This window comes from Zootermopsis nevadensis, unplaced genomic scaffold, assembly GCF_977971745.1.
Source record: "Zootermopsis nevadensis isolate Lab colony 2312 unplaced genomic scaffold, Znev_1.0 Znev_ptg000016l, whole genome shotgun sequence".
In the NCBI taxonomy this organism is placed as follows: Eukaryota; Metazoa; Arthropoda; class Insecta; order Blattodea; family Termopsidae; genus Zootermopsis; species Zootermopsis nevadensis.
Window position 1 is genome coordinate 725,814 of NW_028259148.1, and position 17,534 is coordinate 743,347.

Here is a 17,534-nt window from a genome sequence, read left to right on the forward strand (position 1 = left end):
CAAGTATTACAGTCGTTACACTGACCTGTACCAAAGTGATGATAAGAAAAGGAATTACAGATATTGGCATTCGAATAATATTGAACAAGGACAGGGAGACAAATGCCTTCTCAGCATCCAGAACGTGGCTAGGATCCACCAAGACGTATGTGGCAAGAGAAGCCAGTGACACCTAAACATGACATGAACAAGTGATATACACAAATAAAATCACAAATGGCGATCAAACTGACTCACATCCAAAACTGTAGTATGTTCTCTGTTATCACAAGGCATTACTCAAGTATCTGTAAATTACATACCTACAATCTTATTGAAGATACTTCATTTAGCAAATGAGAAAGTAACTGCTTATCTTCTAACAAAACATAAAATCAGAGGCTCTAATGGCAAAGATGGAGACGATCTACTTCTCCAAAATGTTGGTATCTACGTATGTGTCCACATGGCGTCACAAATCGAACACAATTTCATCTTCATTTTCAATCAAATTTAATTACATGAAAAATGGTGCCTTGAAATCTTCACGATTTAACAAAAATGTTAGCAGCATACAACAGGGTACCTAAAAGATTTAAAGCAAACACACAAAATTTTGTGAACCACCACAGAGGCCCCAAAAGGGCCAATTTCTCATAAGATACTAGTTTGAGGAAAGCCATTAGGCTGTAGGCTGTTATGAACTTACCAGGAATGGCGCGCACGACCAAATAAATGATGTGCTTGCGTTGAGATAAGCCGCCTGCTTAAGCACAGCAATTTCCTTCTCACGTATCTTAAGAATTTGTTGCTCAAATGATGGCTCCCATGCATACAGTTTCAACACCTTAATACCACTCAGCACCTATATGAAGAATTAAAAGAATCCAGAATTTGCATTAATAAGTTTACTTAATTGTGGGGGGGGGGGGGGGAAGAGGGAGAGACAACTTTGAAGACTTTACCTCATTCATCAACTTCACACGTTCATCTTTGCTCTTCATCTGTCGGATCTGTAACGTCTTTACGCGATTGGCAATAACTGCATTCACAGGAATCAAAATTATCATTACTGCCAATCCAGCAAGAACAGATGGACCTACAAGAAACAAAATTCACCATAATAAATCAGTGACGGTGTCAACAGCTACTCCTTTGTCGCTACGCAATCACCTAACAGGCACATTTTGAAAGAATCTCCTTTTATAATTAATATGAATGATATTTATTAGGAAGAATGTAAAGCGGTCAGAGATGCTACGTGTCTAAAAGGTAAACCTGAAAAATAAATTTACAACTTCTAAAGCTTTAGTTGTTGAGAGAAAGTAGCTACTGCAAAAAGAGCAATGGCCATTGAGTTTGCAAAATTGTTAGGTTAGGTTGCCTTATGTTGAGTTACGTTAGGTTACCTTATGTTGAGTTAGGTTAGGTTAGGTGGCCTTATGTTGAGTTACGTTAGGTTACCTTATGTTGAGTTAGGTTAGGTTAGGTGGCCTTATGTTGAGTTACGTTAGGTTACCTTATGTTGAGTTAGGTTAGGTTAGGTCACCTTATGTTGAGTTAGGTTAGGTTAGGTGGCCTTATGTTGAGTTAGGTTAGGTTAGGTGGCCTTATGTTGAGTTACGTTAGGTTACCTTATGTTGAGTTAGGTTAGGTTAGGTGGCCTTATGTTGAGTTAGGTTAGGTTACCTTATGTTGAGTTAGGTTAGGTTAGGTGGCCTTATGTTGAGTTACGTTAGGTTACCTTATGTTGAGTTAGGTTAGGTTAGGTCACCTTATGTTGAGTTAGGTTAGGTTAGGTCACCTTATGTTGAGTTAGGTTAGGTTGCCTTATGTTGAGTTAGGTTAGGTTAGGTGGCCTTATGTTGAGTTACGTTAGGTTACCTTATGTTGAGTTAGGTTAGGTTAGGTGGCCTTATGTTGAGTTACGTTAGGTTACCTTATGTTGAGTTAGGTTAGGTTAGGTCACCTTATGTTGAGTTAGGTTAGGTTAGGTCACCTTATGTTGAGTTAGGTTAGGTTGCCTTATGTTGAGTTAGGTTAGGTTAGGTGGCCTTATGTTGAGTTACGTTAGGTTACCTTATGTTGAGTTAGGTTAGGTTAGGTGGCCTTATGTTGAGTTACGTTAGGTTACCTTATGTTGAGTTAGGTTAGGTTAGGTCACCTTATGTTGAGTTAGGTTAGGTTAGGTCACCTTATGTTGAGTTAGGTTAGGTTGCCTTATGTTGAGTTAGGTTATTAGGTTAATTTGTGTTCTTCAATTATGAACTGGGAATACACATTCTTACTAAAGCAAGTTGTCCCATAAACAATAAAGTAACAGTTCGCCAAAACCATTGTCTAGCGTTCTGAATAACAGTCAATATGCATTTGCGTTAACATACCAAGAGTGTCCCATAGGAAGTACAACGCAAGAGCGATCTGCAGTGGGGCTGACCAGATCATGTTGAGATAAGCGGTGAGTTCCACGAACCTTTGAGCATCCACAGACATGAGATTCACAATTTCACCGACGGTAGATTCCTTCCGTGCCGTGTTTGACATACGCAAGGCCTACATAAAAGTAACAAAATTATCACAGAAATGATACTCGGGAGAAATCAAAATTCTTTAACGAAGCATCCACGCGATAAATTACAACCGAGACGTAAACACAAAACACTTCCATTCTACAGAATGAAAAACAAAATATTCAGGGAAAGTATCGAACATTGTTTTGATTAGAAAAATTTCTATGTTTAACACAGGCAAATTTTATTATATCAACTATAGTAAATGTGAAAATAGAATGAAGCCAACGGTGAAGGCCAACATTAAAGTGGAAACTTTCCGAAGATAAACTGTTTTTCAAGTCGTTGATCAGTTTAATGTTCACACTATAAAAATCCGCTGCCATATGGCACGACAGAAACTATCACAACCACTAGTAGATAATGTGCATGCTTATATATCAATAAATATTTTTCTTCTTCTTCTTCCGTTTCTTGAGCGTTATTTTGGTCTTCCGGAGCCTAATATTTTCTTCCATTCTTCTCTATTTTCCCATCCTTCCAGAGGTAGTTCCCACTCTATCATGATTCTTGTAATTCTGTCGTTCCATCCTGGTCTCGGTTTTCCTCTCTTTTGGTCGCCATTTCATAGTCTTCTTTGGTAACCTTTCCTCCTCCATCCTTTGCACGTGTCCAACCAAATCAGTTGTCTTTTCTCGATCTCCTATATTATATCTCGATCCACCCTCATGATTTCTTTTTTAGATTTATTATGACTGAACTACATAATTTATTACTTACCTTACGATATATGGCAGCAATGAGCGCGGTTCTGATACGAAGACCAACCAAAAGCATGCGGTTGAAATACTGAGCCAGAACCAGCGTTTGTGCTGATGCTGCGACAAATATGAGTATGGCATATAAGTAGCCCTTCCATAAAGATTCTTTGCCTTCAACGAACGAAATGAGCAACCTGAAATTACGAAACCAGACTTTGTATTAATCACTGCATAAAAATAAAAATGCAATACTAATTAATGTTTTGGTCACACACATTTGCTATCTGGACTTAATTTCTACCGTGCCGCTACGTTTATACTCACTTCAATATTTGCGGGCTGATAAATATCATAATATCTTGCACCAGTTTCAGGAATGAACCGAACAATAACGTGGGGCCGAAGGCTCTGCACAACGCTGGAAGAACTGACGCTTGTTGTTTTTTCCAGTGTCTCCCACCAACAAAATCCACATTTCCTGACGTTTTTCTGAACGAGGCTTTGGGACTCGGAACACTACAATTTAAAAGCGCCGATTAATTAATTTCTTGCAATTGAAATCGCGTATCAAATCTCGTAATGATACGGCTTTAAACTTCCAAGCAAGCACGGTTATCGGACTTACCCGAAATACTCCCAGAACATCCTTGGCAAGCAAAAACAAATATTTATATGTTACAAGGTATCAAACAACATCAAAGTACATACATATATAAACAAACGTGTAGGCGCATACCCGATTTCGTAGTCTTAGACAACGCCAGTTTTACTCGAGACATGAACGAGACTGAAATCCATCATACTGAACAATATTTAAACTAGATCACTTTCCAGTACACTTACAATTCATCTTAATATTAACATAAAAGTAAGACGACTTACTTTGATGTTTTCCGAAGCGTTTTCTCCCAGTATTTGTCAAAAGCGGGAATAACTTCACTCGCAGTATCTTCAGGATTCATATTCCAGAGGTCTTTCGTCTCCAGAGGTTTACGAAAACCTCTCCATGCGAGCGCATCGAACCAAGCAAAGAATAGTTTGGATAGAAATGAGGCACCTTGTTCGGGGCACGGTCTCTAAAATTTTTGGGGGGGATAAACACACTATATATATATATTGTCAAACAAGAAGCTAAATTAATTGTTCCTCAATAGTTAACACCTATCCTACATGTGTAGACGAACTTTGAAAGAACACGAGGGACAGAGTTAATTAATCAACCTTTTCACTTACTTCAACGAGCGGATACTCTGAGAATCGAGGAGGGGCATCGGCAAAACAGTTGAAAATCAGCATGGCAAGAACCAGAGGATAGTAAATCATGTAACTGACAAACGAAAAGAACCGGTCCTCCTGTATTAACACACAAGAAACATTTCAAATTACTTTATTTAAACAGGCGAAGGAAAATAAGAAAAAAATGTTCGCAATACAGATCCGTGCAACGTCTGTTCAGAAATGGAAATGAAAAAAACTGAATACAGAGCCTAACGATAATTAAAATTTCCTTTGCGCAGTACGCAAAACAAAAGTTATTAAATCACCGTTATCACTGCAGGTTTCTGAAAAGACTATTTTTTTAAAAAATATTTTCTGGTAAAATGTATACCAAAGTTTTAAAAAAATAGTTAAGTCTTCTGTTCACACTATTATTCTAGCGATGTACTGGATCAGATTTATCTTGATTGTTCCGCAGTAACTTCCTAATGCATGCGCCACAACAAGCCAGCCTGCCCACGGCAGTAAAACCATCTGAGATTTCAGACGGCAAGCTTCTCCAACGTGCCGGCATCTACCGACCACTTCGCACAGTGCCACGACCCTGAACAGCATACATCAGCAAAATGGCTTCTTAATTCTTGGTGGCCTACGCAGTACATCCATTCAGAAAGTAACAAAGCACGGCAAATATTTCGATTCCAAGGTGCTGACGAATGTGGCCAGATACAGGCATGTAGTTACCTGTTCAATGTTCGTGACAGTGAGCTCGTAACGATATCGCACTGCGCCACACAGTGCCAGAAGAAACCAGAACAGGAAAAGTAGACCCGATGTCCTCATTCCACGAACACGGTTGTACACGACCAACACTCCCGAGAAACTCTTTTGAGATAAAGAAAATGGAAATCAGTGGATGAAAAAACCCACACATTTTAACATTACACACCTCTTAAAAAAATAAATAAGATCTAAGAAATCAAATCACTTACAAATGTTGCTATTTTAATTATAGGTGAATAGAAGTCTGCAGATGATACACTTTCACCATTAGCACTCAAATGAACTGAACGTCCCAAGTCTGCAGTTGCTAATATCACCAGCACAACAGTTAGAACCTGTAACCACAAGAACACAAAATTTAATATAGGATTATTTAAACATATCATTGCCTTCAGTGGACTAGAGGTTAGCGTGCTTGCCACTGGAACCAATGTTCCATTAGGCAAAATTCTGTGGTGTGCCATCATGTGTCTTTAATAATGATTGTGCTGAACACTTACAAGTTTTGTGATGTTGAGCCAGTTCCAAGGAATGTTCCTTGTCTTGCTGTGAAGTATGTAGTATGTCTCCAGAGGGGAGAACACCCACAGAAAGAGACATGGAATCCATACCAGTACTGTATTCTGGAAACATGGTGACAATTCTGGGTTTTCAGTGTACCATGTTTCATTGGAATTCTGTGAAGAGAAGCAGATACATGTGTTTGTGACAAGTACTGTCCTGGCTCGCAACACACCAACAAATACATAAACTTATAATTCATACTTTCAGAATTAATTCTGAATTATAACAGTCCACTATACTATTGTTTTAAGGGGTTAACAACACACATTTTCACATCGCAGCCTATTTTAAGGTAATATTCCAGTAACAGCCTGGAGTAACACAGGAATTAAAAAAGAAACCGATGGGGCAGTCGGTAAATCGGCGGTGTTATAAAGTAATTCAAAATCATATTTTGTAACGCCTTCTCAGAGACAAACTACAGAATAATGAACAGTGCTTTTGAACTGTCACATGTAATGATATTCTTGGGTCATGTAACATTACCTCTTCGTAAAACGAAAGGCCATAAAAACTGATTTTCGTTGTTACATTTTTGTATATATTGATTACACAAACATATAAACTTCAGAAAATACCACAAACACAAACATAAATTGTATACTTATATTCTAAAAGCTTACCCAAAACGTGGAATTGCAAAACACATCCATTGCTGTGTCCTCCATTTCCCACTTAGATTACTACTGTGCTGCACTCTTCCCGGTTTGGATTGTAAACTGTTGAAGCAAACAAGAGGAGGTGAAATCACGTCGGTTGTTCGTTGTTAGTTGGTCAGTAGTGTCTGTTTTGAGTCTTTATCCAGAACCATGAGCAGGAAGAAGAACAGTGTGCTTCTAGAGGTCGATAGATCAATAATTGAAAATAATCTACTCATTGAGGTAAAATAAATTCCAATTGCTATAGACAAAATTCGCATGAGCACAGGTTCACCAACATTACAGATTGGTATTGGTATTACCTGTGGATTGTATGTTATTGACCATAGATAACTACTGCTATGGACTTTCATTTCCATGCGGCGGACACTGAACTTGAGAGAGCGGTCTACACAAATTCATTTCGGTGATTTATATTTCGAGGACATTTTCGTAAATTTGCACAGCGCACGAATGTTCAATATGATCTGAATGCTGAAAATATATACCACTCTTTAATGTTCTGCTGACACGAGGCAGTGGTGCAATTCGTCAGTTAAGGCAATGTTACACGAAGTGCACCATGATAACTTTTAAACTTAGATTTTTTAATAAAATAAAAATTAGTAATTTGGAGGTGGGTGTTGATAACTCGTCCTTTGATGATAACACGGCTTTGCAGACCTGGTAAAACAAATGCCCTGATAATGGAGACAAAAAGGACTTTTCTAGTAGGGTACACGGCACAACATCCCAGAAGACAGTTAGTTACCTTCAGGTTTTCCTGTTTATTAACTCTTTTCTTTGCCTGTCGTCTTAAAAATTCCAAAACGTAAAAATTCAACTTTAATTCGCTGCTTTTATTATTGATCACTTCACTGTCAAGTCAAGAAAGAATAAGTCCCATGCATATTTTAATAGTATTTGTGAACGAAACATGAAGGATCATTACACTTATCTTCCGCGTGTCCGTCCACCAGCACAGATGATCTCAGTGAACGGATTTTGATTAAATTTGGAAACATAATTTTCAGAAAAATTCAAAAAAAAGTTCAAATTTTTTTTCTCTCGAAAATATTGAAGTAAAAGCAGAATACGTATTAAGGCCTACATTTTTACACCTCAGTAAGAACTGGGTTTTTCACGGCGGTGTAAAAATTCCGTCTGTGGTATTCTGTATTGTGATGCCATGTCGCCTTGTAGAAAACCCTGAAGATGGAGGCGATACGTTCCTCCGAAACGTTGCTAATGACCTAAAGGACTACAACTAAACAATCCATAAAACCTCGGCTTTAGTAATCCTAAAAATGGTAAAGCGAGGATATCAAAACGTTAAAAAATCACCCTTCTCACTTTTCTTATCAATTCTGTAACTTTTATTAAATTCATTCACGTCATTGTTAACAGCTGTGATATTTTTGTTCCCACTGTTCATTTGTTTTGTCTTGTATAATTGTATTAAGTACGTGTTGCATGACTTCTGTCTCGCTTTAGTATATTTTGACGCAAACAAATTGTTTTCTTTCAGGAAAACCAAAATGAAGATCTTAGAGACCTATTTCCAACACGTACATCACAGCAAACAGAAGATGTTCCTTGGAAACTTGTGAAGCCCACTCCAGGTGACGCTTAAATGAAGTGTTTTAAGTTAACACAGTGATATTTTTAGAGTTACTTTTTAATATTGTCTTCAATGGGCACTTTTAGAATAGAACAGCCGTATTATCGCTTTCTTTGTTGAAAGAACACGACGTTAAAATAGTCTGAACTGAATTATATAGGTTTCCCTGACGTCACAGAAGTATTTTACGATGCTGTCAGTTACTTGTGGTTTACTTATCGGCGTTATCTTTAGCTCAGACTTAAACAGCGTTAATTGATAAGATCATTAATAAATAATGAGTTGGAAAGGATGTTGAAGGAAACGGTAGTGACCTGGTTTGAGGTATTTGTCAGAATACACGGTCTCTAAGCCGAAGCCCAAGGATCGTCTAATACTAAAGAATTCAGCCCGTACCGCGAAGAAAACACAAGACTTCACCATTACAAAGATCAACTGGTTAACGCTGTTTAAGAAAATGATCGATGTTTACAGTGAGAAACATACGAAACATGCAGAGTTATTTAGTGTTAAATGACGTGTACTGGGACGTCTAGGTTAAGATTACGCAATTTCCTAAAGTAATAATAAAACTAAGAAAAGATGACAGACCTTGATGTCACAACATCAGGCTGACTGACAAATCTCAGCAGATTTTTTCATCGCCCCGGACAAAAGAATCAACATTCCGCTAATTATGTTTTCTCACGAACATGACAGATGATTATGTTTTTACAGGGAACATGTGACTCACGGTTATCCACCGACTGGTGTGAGCCAATGACAGGTTATATAACAATCAACATGTGAGCCTGACTGGTAGAGAGAGACAGCTTCCTTGTAATTGAGACTGTCTCCTATGACTCGCGTGTCCGACCACGATCAGACTGACCCACGCGGCAATGCGTCAGACTCGCGATTGAAGGAACCTGGTTCGAATCTCGCTCAAATTACCGACTATCCTAAGTTCGTCATTTGTAAACCCATGTGGAGAGGCCAATAAGACTTAACGCCGCGATGACTGAGGTAGCGAGGACCTCCGAAACGTCGGTACACTTCTACCATACTGCACGACGCAACAACCCATCTTCAGACTCACCGCCGTGAAAACCTCAAATCTTACTTAGTGATTATTTCCTTAAACAGCGTTAACCAGTTGATCTAATGGTGAAGTGTCGTGTTTTCTTTGCGGTACGGACTGAATCCTTAAATATTATTTAAACGAGCTCTGGCTTTAAAAGGTTAACCAGTTGATCTTTGTAATGGTGAAGTGTGGTGTTTTCTTCGCGGTACGGACTGAATCCTTAAATATTATTTAAACGAGCTTCGGTTTCAAAAGGTCATTTAGATTTTATGTCACAAAATTGTAATAATCACCGTATTTCCTCGATAATAAGACGCGCACTTGATTTATTAATAGCTTTTCTGGTTAAAAGAGACGCTGTATCCATTCTTAGACATCATCAAATGTAAGACGTACCCAGAAAATACATTTTAAAATGTGAAAAGTACGTCTTAAATTTGAGGAGACACAGTATCATTATAACTGTATGATGCATTAACTTAAAGCAAACTGTAAACTTTCTTAATGCTCTGCTAACTTCGTAAAGAGGCACAGATACGCTCCAGTTGCGTCTGGCTGTGGTCAAAGCAATGATTTCTTTTTTTTTTGGAACCACAAAGGTTCCCTTGCAGAAAAGAAGGCGAGAGATTTGTTCAGTTTTTCAGTATTATTGTTGAGCTTAGAAATGACGAGAATGAGGAGAATTCGAAGTTAGACGTGCAACCGTGTGGGGGGAATCCTCCGTGATGATATCCACCCAGACAGGCACAAATACTACGAAAAACGCCAAGTTCATTGACCTCAGACAACTTTAAAACCACTTCCACCATTAAAAAGTTCAACTGGTCAACGCTCATTAACGAAACTAAAGCCAGAGATATTGATTATTTAAACAGCTGGTACATATAGTTACAACTGGACTTTGGAGGATCATAACCAAACATTACTATATCGGGGGGGAAAAATATTCGTAAAACCGGGGGTCAACTGGGTGGCCTTCAGAGCCAGCCTGCACGTGGTGGTGAGGAGAAACATTTCTGCCCTTGACAGAAATCGAACCCAGTCGTCCAGCCAAGAGCTACTACAAGTTAAAACTGAACACGTGTTCTCAGTGTTTGGGGGAATGTTCATTGTATCCGTCGATCTGCTTTATTTATTATTACGCTGTCGGTGAAAACCAGCAAACACGCCGACCTACGTACGAGTTACGACGCTTTTGTTAAGCAAATCTGCTTGGTTTATATCCTCGTAGCTTGGAACTAAACTGAGCAGGAATTTCCAAAGCAAGACCTTGGGGGCATTACACCGCATTCTTATCGCACGACAAAACCATGAGGCCTTATAATGACACGTTTGTCTGTTAAACATGTAATTCTGTACAGACCAAATTGTTCTATACTGAACTGTACGTAATAAACGAACAAAGACATTTGCACGATAAATTACGTAGTGTATACTGAATTAAATAAATCTCGTACGTTATGTTATGAAATAAACTTAACATGATGCGATATATCGATTAGTGTTAGCTTGACAAAGAATACGATATTCGATCTTTCCGATTTCAACTCGTCTCAATAGATTTTTCGATAATGCTCTTCTTTTTAAATATAACAATGTTATAAATGCACGATGTATATATAACATTTAAAATTAGTATTATTAGGATAAACAACAATGCCCATTATCTATCCATAAGCTATTTGCCTTTTGTTTTTACTCAACCTGAACTTTGTATTAAAATTATATGCACATACGTTTCTTCAAGTTTACTGAAGTATTAATACAAATTACTTACTTGATGTCTGGACAGGCTGTTCCAAGTCACAGCTTGCAACTTCTTAATAACTGGCAGCGACGGAATAACTTCTACTCATCTTCTAACACTTGACAACACACACAACTGCATCCGCTCACGACCGACGTTACACTCGCTAAGTTCACGAACAGACTCGTTTTCCGATCGAGCGAGAGTGAGGTTAGAACGGATGTTATTACGAGGTGTTGTGCAATGTTCCACTGCACACCAAATTACTTAATACAGGTTGACAACCGTGGTGAAATCACGATGGACGTCTGAAATGTCAAGCTTTTTTGTTAGCTGAAATAAGTTTCTTTATCGTAAAAGATTTGTGGATGTTTGAAAATTTCTTTATTTCAAATACAACTTTTGTATCATTGTTATATAATCTGCTACTCTCATAAATGTCTTCTTCACTGTAATGGCGTTAAAATCGGGATGCCTATAGCTTAAGTTTTATTTATACTCAGGAATGGATTTATGTCGTGTCTTATTAGTACAAATGCGTTTATAGCTTTCACTATTCAAAAGAAAGTAGAACCACAATGCAGTTCTTTTTCGGATGTTATCACAGAAAGGCTTCGAAGTACGAAAATTTCTATAACTCTTTTAAACCGAAGCTAGTCTAAATATTATATAAGAATTCGGTCCGTACCGCGAAGAAAACACTTCACTTCACCATTACAAAGACCAAGTGGTTAACGCTGTTTAAGGAAATAATAGTAAGTTTATTCCGAGAATCACATGAAACCCGTTACCGTAAATTGCAGAGTTACTTTCTGATTGTTACAGCAGGTGGTAGATATAGTTACCACCGGGCTTTAGACATACACAAGACCAGCACTGCATGCAAGCGAAATTGCGGGTTGAGACTGCTTCAAATGTATTGTAGATTACACGAACTTTCTACGGCAGAAACATCTGTTGTTTGTACCGATTACATGATCGCGTCCTTGACGTCACTTATTTTCCTAACCTCAATCATTTGCAAGCGGCTGGCATATCAGACCCGTGGATTTCTCGTTGTTAATTTGCAGATAAAGGATGGCGCCTGAACTTATTAATGACAGTGCAGAAGTCAAAATTCTTGGCGCTCCATCTAGTCCGTTGTCAAATTCCCTTAGGCGTGTTATTGATTATGTTGTATCAACTGCTGAGATTATGTCGCATTGAATCAGACTGATGAACTGGTCGGAATGTGTTAGGAATCGCTGTCAATTACAGCAAATGTGGTTAATATAAGTTTTCTTTACGCCGTCCTTGGAGAAGGAGTTAAAACGTGTAATTTCTTATACCTCAAAAAAAAAAGAGGCGAATGGTATGTGTGCATTTAACAGTAGCGACTCGTTCGTAAGGTTTCTTGGCGGAATTTTAAGTTTAAAGTTTCTGCCAGTTGGCTTCTGTATTCTGCGAAATTAATTTACGAATTTTGGTTGACTCGGAAGGTGGCAGTCAGTAACGGGCTGCTTCACGGACTATCCCAGAAAGATCAGGACCTCCCTTTAGGAGAAACCGAGGAAAACCACGAAACTCCTCATTCGCGATTGCCGATTTCCAGGCCGAGATTTGAGCGACGTTCAGTATGAAAGGAATTTGAGCTGGAAAGGTAAGTAATATTAAAAGCCTTATACAAAGAACAGTATCGAACAAATTGGCGAGTCTTTTAAGGTTGTGCACAGTCATTGTGTGGAGGTGGTATAAACATCGATCCATCACATCCGTCCTTGAAATTCTTAGAGATGACAGTTCGATTCTAAAATTAGACATCGCTAGTGCATGGCGTGTGCTGAGCACCGTGCTAAAATTATAGCTGACGGGTATGCGTTAACCATTTAAAGCCAAATGGTAACTATATGTACCACCACATTTAACAATCAATAACTCTTAATTTTGTCTGGGTTTCGTATGATTCTCTGTATAAACAGCGATTATTTCCTTAAACAGCGTTAACCACTTGGTCTTTGCAATGGTGAAGTGGTGTGTTTTCTTCGCGGTACGGGCTGAATGTTTATATATTATGTACGCACTGCGTGTCTCATTATAAACAGCGATTATTTCCTTAAACAGCGTTAACCAGTTGATCTTTGTAATGGTGAAGCGTGGTGTTTTCTTCGCGGTACGGGCTGAATTATAAAATGCTATTTAGACGAGCCTTGAAGGGTCGCTCTGCCGTCTCCAGGCGCGGGGCATGAAGCTGGTTCCCCCCCTCCTCTCAAATCCTTACTCTGACATATTATCACGACAGAATGCGGATGTCAGGAAATGGTACATTTAGAGATACACGCGTCTTATTTATTATCAGTAAACAAAGATAAATTATCAGTAAACAAAGATAAATAATTATTTGAAGTTATGCATTGCATTACATAAAGTCAAGGTTAATATTGCATTTTACGCACTACGTAATTTGTCATGTATTCAGAAAGGTGAGTTTAATTAAAATGGTAAAATCTGCCTCATATTTATCACAAATCTGTACAGCTGTTCGCCATTTTTCGCGTTAAATACCTTCATATGTCGGTGTCTGAACCGTCAGATACCTTCTTACGCTGCCTGCTTGCCTGATACTTGCAGTACGTTTATTGTGTGAGTGATTTGAACCGTCGACAATGGTCTGATTCCTCCTTCACTCGCTCTTGACAGCCAGAAGGTTTGTTCTGCCTGTTCTGTTATTGCGCATGCGTGTAATTAAAGTCCAGACCACATTCAGAAACAGTGAAGACGAGGAGATACGCGCAAACGAAAAATATGGCTGTTGGTAACAATAGATGGACGCATGGAGCGCAGTGTGCTTCAGGATAAGCAAACAATAATAATGATAGTCGCTCAGCTGGTCAATAAATTCCACACCTTTTATGAGACACGAAGTTTTAATAATATGTTTACAATATCTCAGAGATGCCGACCCCTAACCTAAACCACATGGATCTAGTCACCCTATTACTCGAAGATCAATTTTAATATTATCATCCCTTCTACACCTTGGCCTTTGTCTTCCAACCAAGATTTTGTACATTGTGCGTGCTACATTCCCTGTCCATCTCATCCTTATTTGTATGCTTGTCTCATTATTTCGTGAAAATTATAAATTACGACGCTCGTATGAGATTTGAGATTCTCATAGCAGGAAAAAAAAGTTGAAATCTTTTGGGTTGTCGCACCAATGTTTAGGATGTACTTACCGCCCCCATCTTCAGGGTTGAAGTTAAGTACAGAAAAAGGGACTGGGAGGTCCTGGAAACAGCACCAGCTCTTGGGACGCGCTCTACTGATTAATCAGAATTTAATAAAAATTTAATTAATGAAAATTTTCCCATTTGTTGTTAACAGGAATATGTGTGAAAACACACACTGAGGATGGAGACAAAGTGTTCATAAACATCTGCCAGACGCCTGAATTGCCAGGCCCAGACGATATCAGCGAGGAAACTCTTGTGAAGATCTGGTCCTCCGATGACCACTCGTCCTTCCGGGTACCCATGAGCATCGGCGAAGCTCACGAGGAAGCGGACAAAGGTCAATTTATGGAGCTCGGAACCGTACAGTTCTGCCAATTGCTGTATATTTCTTTCGTAGAATTTGCTTTCGACGTTTTGTATGCGTATCACAACACAAAATGTTTCAATAACGAGCCAGGTGAAAAATCATAAAAGAACGCGGCTGTTACGACACATTTTCTTCAGTTACTACCATTAAAAACAATCAAATGAGGAGGACAAGGTGGGCAAAGAGAAGCGTAACATGGATGAGAACCTGAAGAGGTCACTCAGAAGACATAGGTTTATATGGGAGGATAATATTAAAATGGATCTTCAGGAAAGAGTGTTGTAGATCATGGACTGGATCGATATGGATCGTGGTGGGTTCTTGTAGTAAATCTTTGGGTTCCATGAAATGCATGGAATTTCTCGACTAGTTCAGGGACTGTCGGCTTCTGAATCGGGACTCTGTTTCATTAAATGTGTACAGCGGAAGACAAATCAATTGTAAAAACGTACGTAATTTTCAAGTTAATTTTCTTTACGGTTGTGTCGTGTATTTGGATTGCCACGAGAATATGAAATCTTAAAAAAAAAGCAGCCTACGCACCGAACAAACATGGTTTTCCCCAAACCCTCTCTGTTCTTTTCTAGAAGTATAAATCTGAATATGTACTTACAAAAATATTGTTTTGTTTCAAGACCATTAGACTTCCTTCCGGCTTCATCCGGAAACCAAGGGAAATATTTCTTAAGCGTTCTGGCGATTACGGAATAAAACGGATGACACGCGAGCAGTTACGAGGGTCGACGAATTCCTGAATCCTCGAGAGAACCGAGAATTGAGCAGCGAAATATTTTCCATTGATATCTGATTATTTATCGTTTCAGCGGGGAATCCCACAGTCGCCTACGACGTGGCCATTAACCCCGAGTTCTACAAGAAAACAGAAAATAGTAAATTATTTCTCACTTTTCTACTTACTGTCGTCATGGAAGGATTAATGGACAAGTACGGTCTTCATCTTGCAACAGAAGGTAAAAAGATTTTTGAGTTTTGAAGTTTTAAGAAAATTTTGCGTCTCCTACGGACACTAATATTTTTGGCCAGTAAATAATAACTCCGAGCTTCATTGACCATTAAAAATGATGAAATCTGAACTACGTACGTCGACTGCTACTCTAAAAGCGATCGGAGCGGAGACAATGCGACGCCACTGGATGGAATGATTCTGTTACAGATTATGTAATTTTGAAGAACCGGAAGGTAATGGGTTGTCTCCTGCCTCATCGCGTGAGGCAGACAGGATCAAGGAAGCCGGCGGGCCCCCTCATCCAGGAGATGACACCTCCCGTACACACGTCCAGTCGTCAGCCGCGGTACAGGATCCGACGGGAACCGCCTCGATCCGAGCCCCCTGAATATTTGGTGGCAGAGTTCTTTATGAAGGACGTGGTACGTCGTAAACCCTGTTAAGGACGCTCGACATTCGGGGGTAACGAGTTGAAATTTAGAAAGGAAGTCACAGTGTGCGACTGACGTTTGTCATTCTAGGATTATTTCACGTGAAATGATATTTTAAATATTTTATATTTTATTATCTTATTAAAATTGTGATTTGACGGAAAACATAAAAAGTTGCATATCTACTGAAAAAAAAAGAGTCTTAATCATTCTGACGCCTTTCGACGATCTGCGTTAAATCACGAGAACACAAGAAACCATTCATTATTTTTTATAGATTTTGTGGGACTTTTGAATTATAAATTCGCCGGAGCATTTCAGTCGTCATCTGTCAATTGTTTTTGTAACAGACAAATAGCCGCGACGTAACGCTGGACGTCGGAGAAGACAGAATTGTACTGGACAGTCCCGGACGCGTCGGCCAGCAGGGCTACCAACTTGATGCGTTCATACCGTACTCGGTAGACCAGGACAAGTGCTCGGCAAGCTTCAACACCGATACCAAGGTAAATTTTTTTAACGAAATTGTTTTAATCTAAAGGATTTTTTTTTTAAAAGTACGCTGATCGTCCCTGAAATTGTGCGGTTATAAAATGGTACGTATTTAAATGTTAACTTTGCCCATTTAGTCAATAAAGAAACATTACTTCAGTTCTCTGTCACTTAAGTAATGTGAGTGAGTCAAAATGGCGTACGAATGATTTCAGTGGATTTTCTCTTTCTTTCAGATCCTGACTCTTAAGATGGCAGTCATTTCTGAAAGCTAGAAAGTTTCAGCGCGAGATTATTAATTTCTGTCGTATTTTCCTTTTATATTTCTCGGACTTAAGTGAAGTCCTCATGTGATGACAATTTTTTTTTTTTGTATTTGTTAATAAAGACGTACAAGTAACATTTCCAGTTCCTACCATCTTCCTTTTCCTTCACGATTTTCTGAATTCATTTACGTAACGCCATGTTGTTCAAAGACGCCGTCAGAAGTTGATACCAGATCAACAAATCACTTCAACGGCGATACAAGACAAAACCTTAATAACAAAAGACGACGAATAAAGCGGAAGGTAAAGGTAAGGCTTCGGACTGGACGACCGGGGTTCGATCTCCTCTGGGGCCCACCCAGCCTCCTATCCAATGGGCACTCGGGGTATTTCCCGGGGGGTAAAGCGCATCCTCTCCCCCCCCAAGCGCCTGCTTGGCGTATAGTGGGGCAGAATTTATGAATAATGCAAATCAGTACAACTGATTGTAGTGAATGTTTTATCGCAATTTTTTAAATTACCGAAGTGATTTCTTTACACGTGGCCACGCTCGTCACTAAGCAAACTATTCCTATCTTCATCGCCTGTGAGCATTTAATAACCAGATTGTGACTCTGATGAATGTCATAAACTGTGATTCCGAATATGGCTGTCTTCTTGGCGATGTCGACCTGATGATGGAGGCAGAAAAGGACCTCTGAAACGATGGTGAACTTCTTCCAGACTACACGGCGCTGCGACCCAGAAGACAGCCATCTACATTACTTCTGCACAACTTGTTATTCAAAATTATTTCCCGTTTTGGCCCCAGTGCAGGTAATTTCGACTGATAATGTTGGCTGTTCTGAAAATCATTGCCGGATTATTATTTTTTTTGCTTTCTAACTTGCTCTAAAGCATTTCTGTCTGTCCCGT

The 17,534-nt window shown here is 39.1% G+C and overlaps 2 protein-coding genes across 8 annotated transcripts in view; one reads left to right on the forward strand and one right to left on the reverse strand.

Annotated features, from left to right (window-relative positions):
• Positions 1–17,534, reverse strand: part of MRP (Multidrug-Resistance like Protein 1) — a 66,289-nt gene that overhangs the window by 31,159 nt on the left and 17,596 nt on the right. For 3 of the 7 annotated variants that reach the window (XM_087349323.1, XM_087349322.1, XM_087349320.1), the window contains exons 2-12: positions 6,439–6,534; positions 5,752–5,928; positions 5,461–5,586; positions 5,213–5,353; positions 4,484–4,603; positions 4,133–4,326; positions 3,575–3,766; positions 3,270–3,444; positions 2,364–2,532; positions 945–1,078; positions 689–844 (exon numbers count right to left, since the gene is read on the reverse strand). In XM_087349323.1, the coding sequence (XP_087205449.1) occupies positions 689–844; positions 945–1,078; positions 2,364–2,532; positions 3,270–3,444; positions 3,575–3,766; positions 4,133–4,326; positions 4,484–4,603; positions 5,213–5,353; positions 5,461–5,586; positions 5,752–5,928; positions 6,439–6,483 (1,629 nt within the window). In that variant the 5' untranslated portion in view covers positions 6,484–6,534. Of the gene's footprint in view, positions 1–25; positions 173–688; positions 845–944; positions 1,079–2,363; positions 2,533–3,269; positions 3,445–3,574; positions 3,767–3,875; positions 3,897–4,132; positions 4,327–4,483; positions 4,604–5,212; positions 5,354–5,460; positions 5,587–5,751; positions 5,929–6,438; positions 6,535–17,534 lie in introns of all 7 variants that reach the window. The other 4 variants (XM_087349319.1, XM_087349318.1, XM_087349324.1 and 1 more) reach the window with 3 other exon arrangements.
• Positions 6,516–16,753, forward strand: Pih1D1 (PIH1 domain containing 1). Its single transcript, XM_087349327.1, has 7 exons — positions 6,516–6,696; positions 7,982–8,075; positions 14,248–14,433; positions 15,288–15,434; positions 15,638–15,852; positions 16,212–16,367; positions 16,590–16,753. Exons 1-7 carry the CDS (start codon positions 6,625–6,627, stop codon positions 16,626–16,628), a joined length of 909 nt encoding a protein of 302 aa, XP_087205453.1. The 5' UTR covers positions 6,516–6,624; the 3' UTR covers positions 16,629–16,753.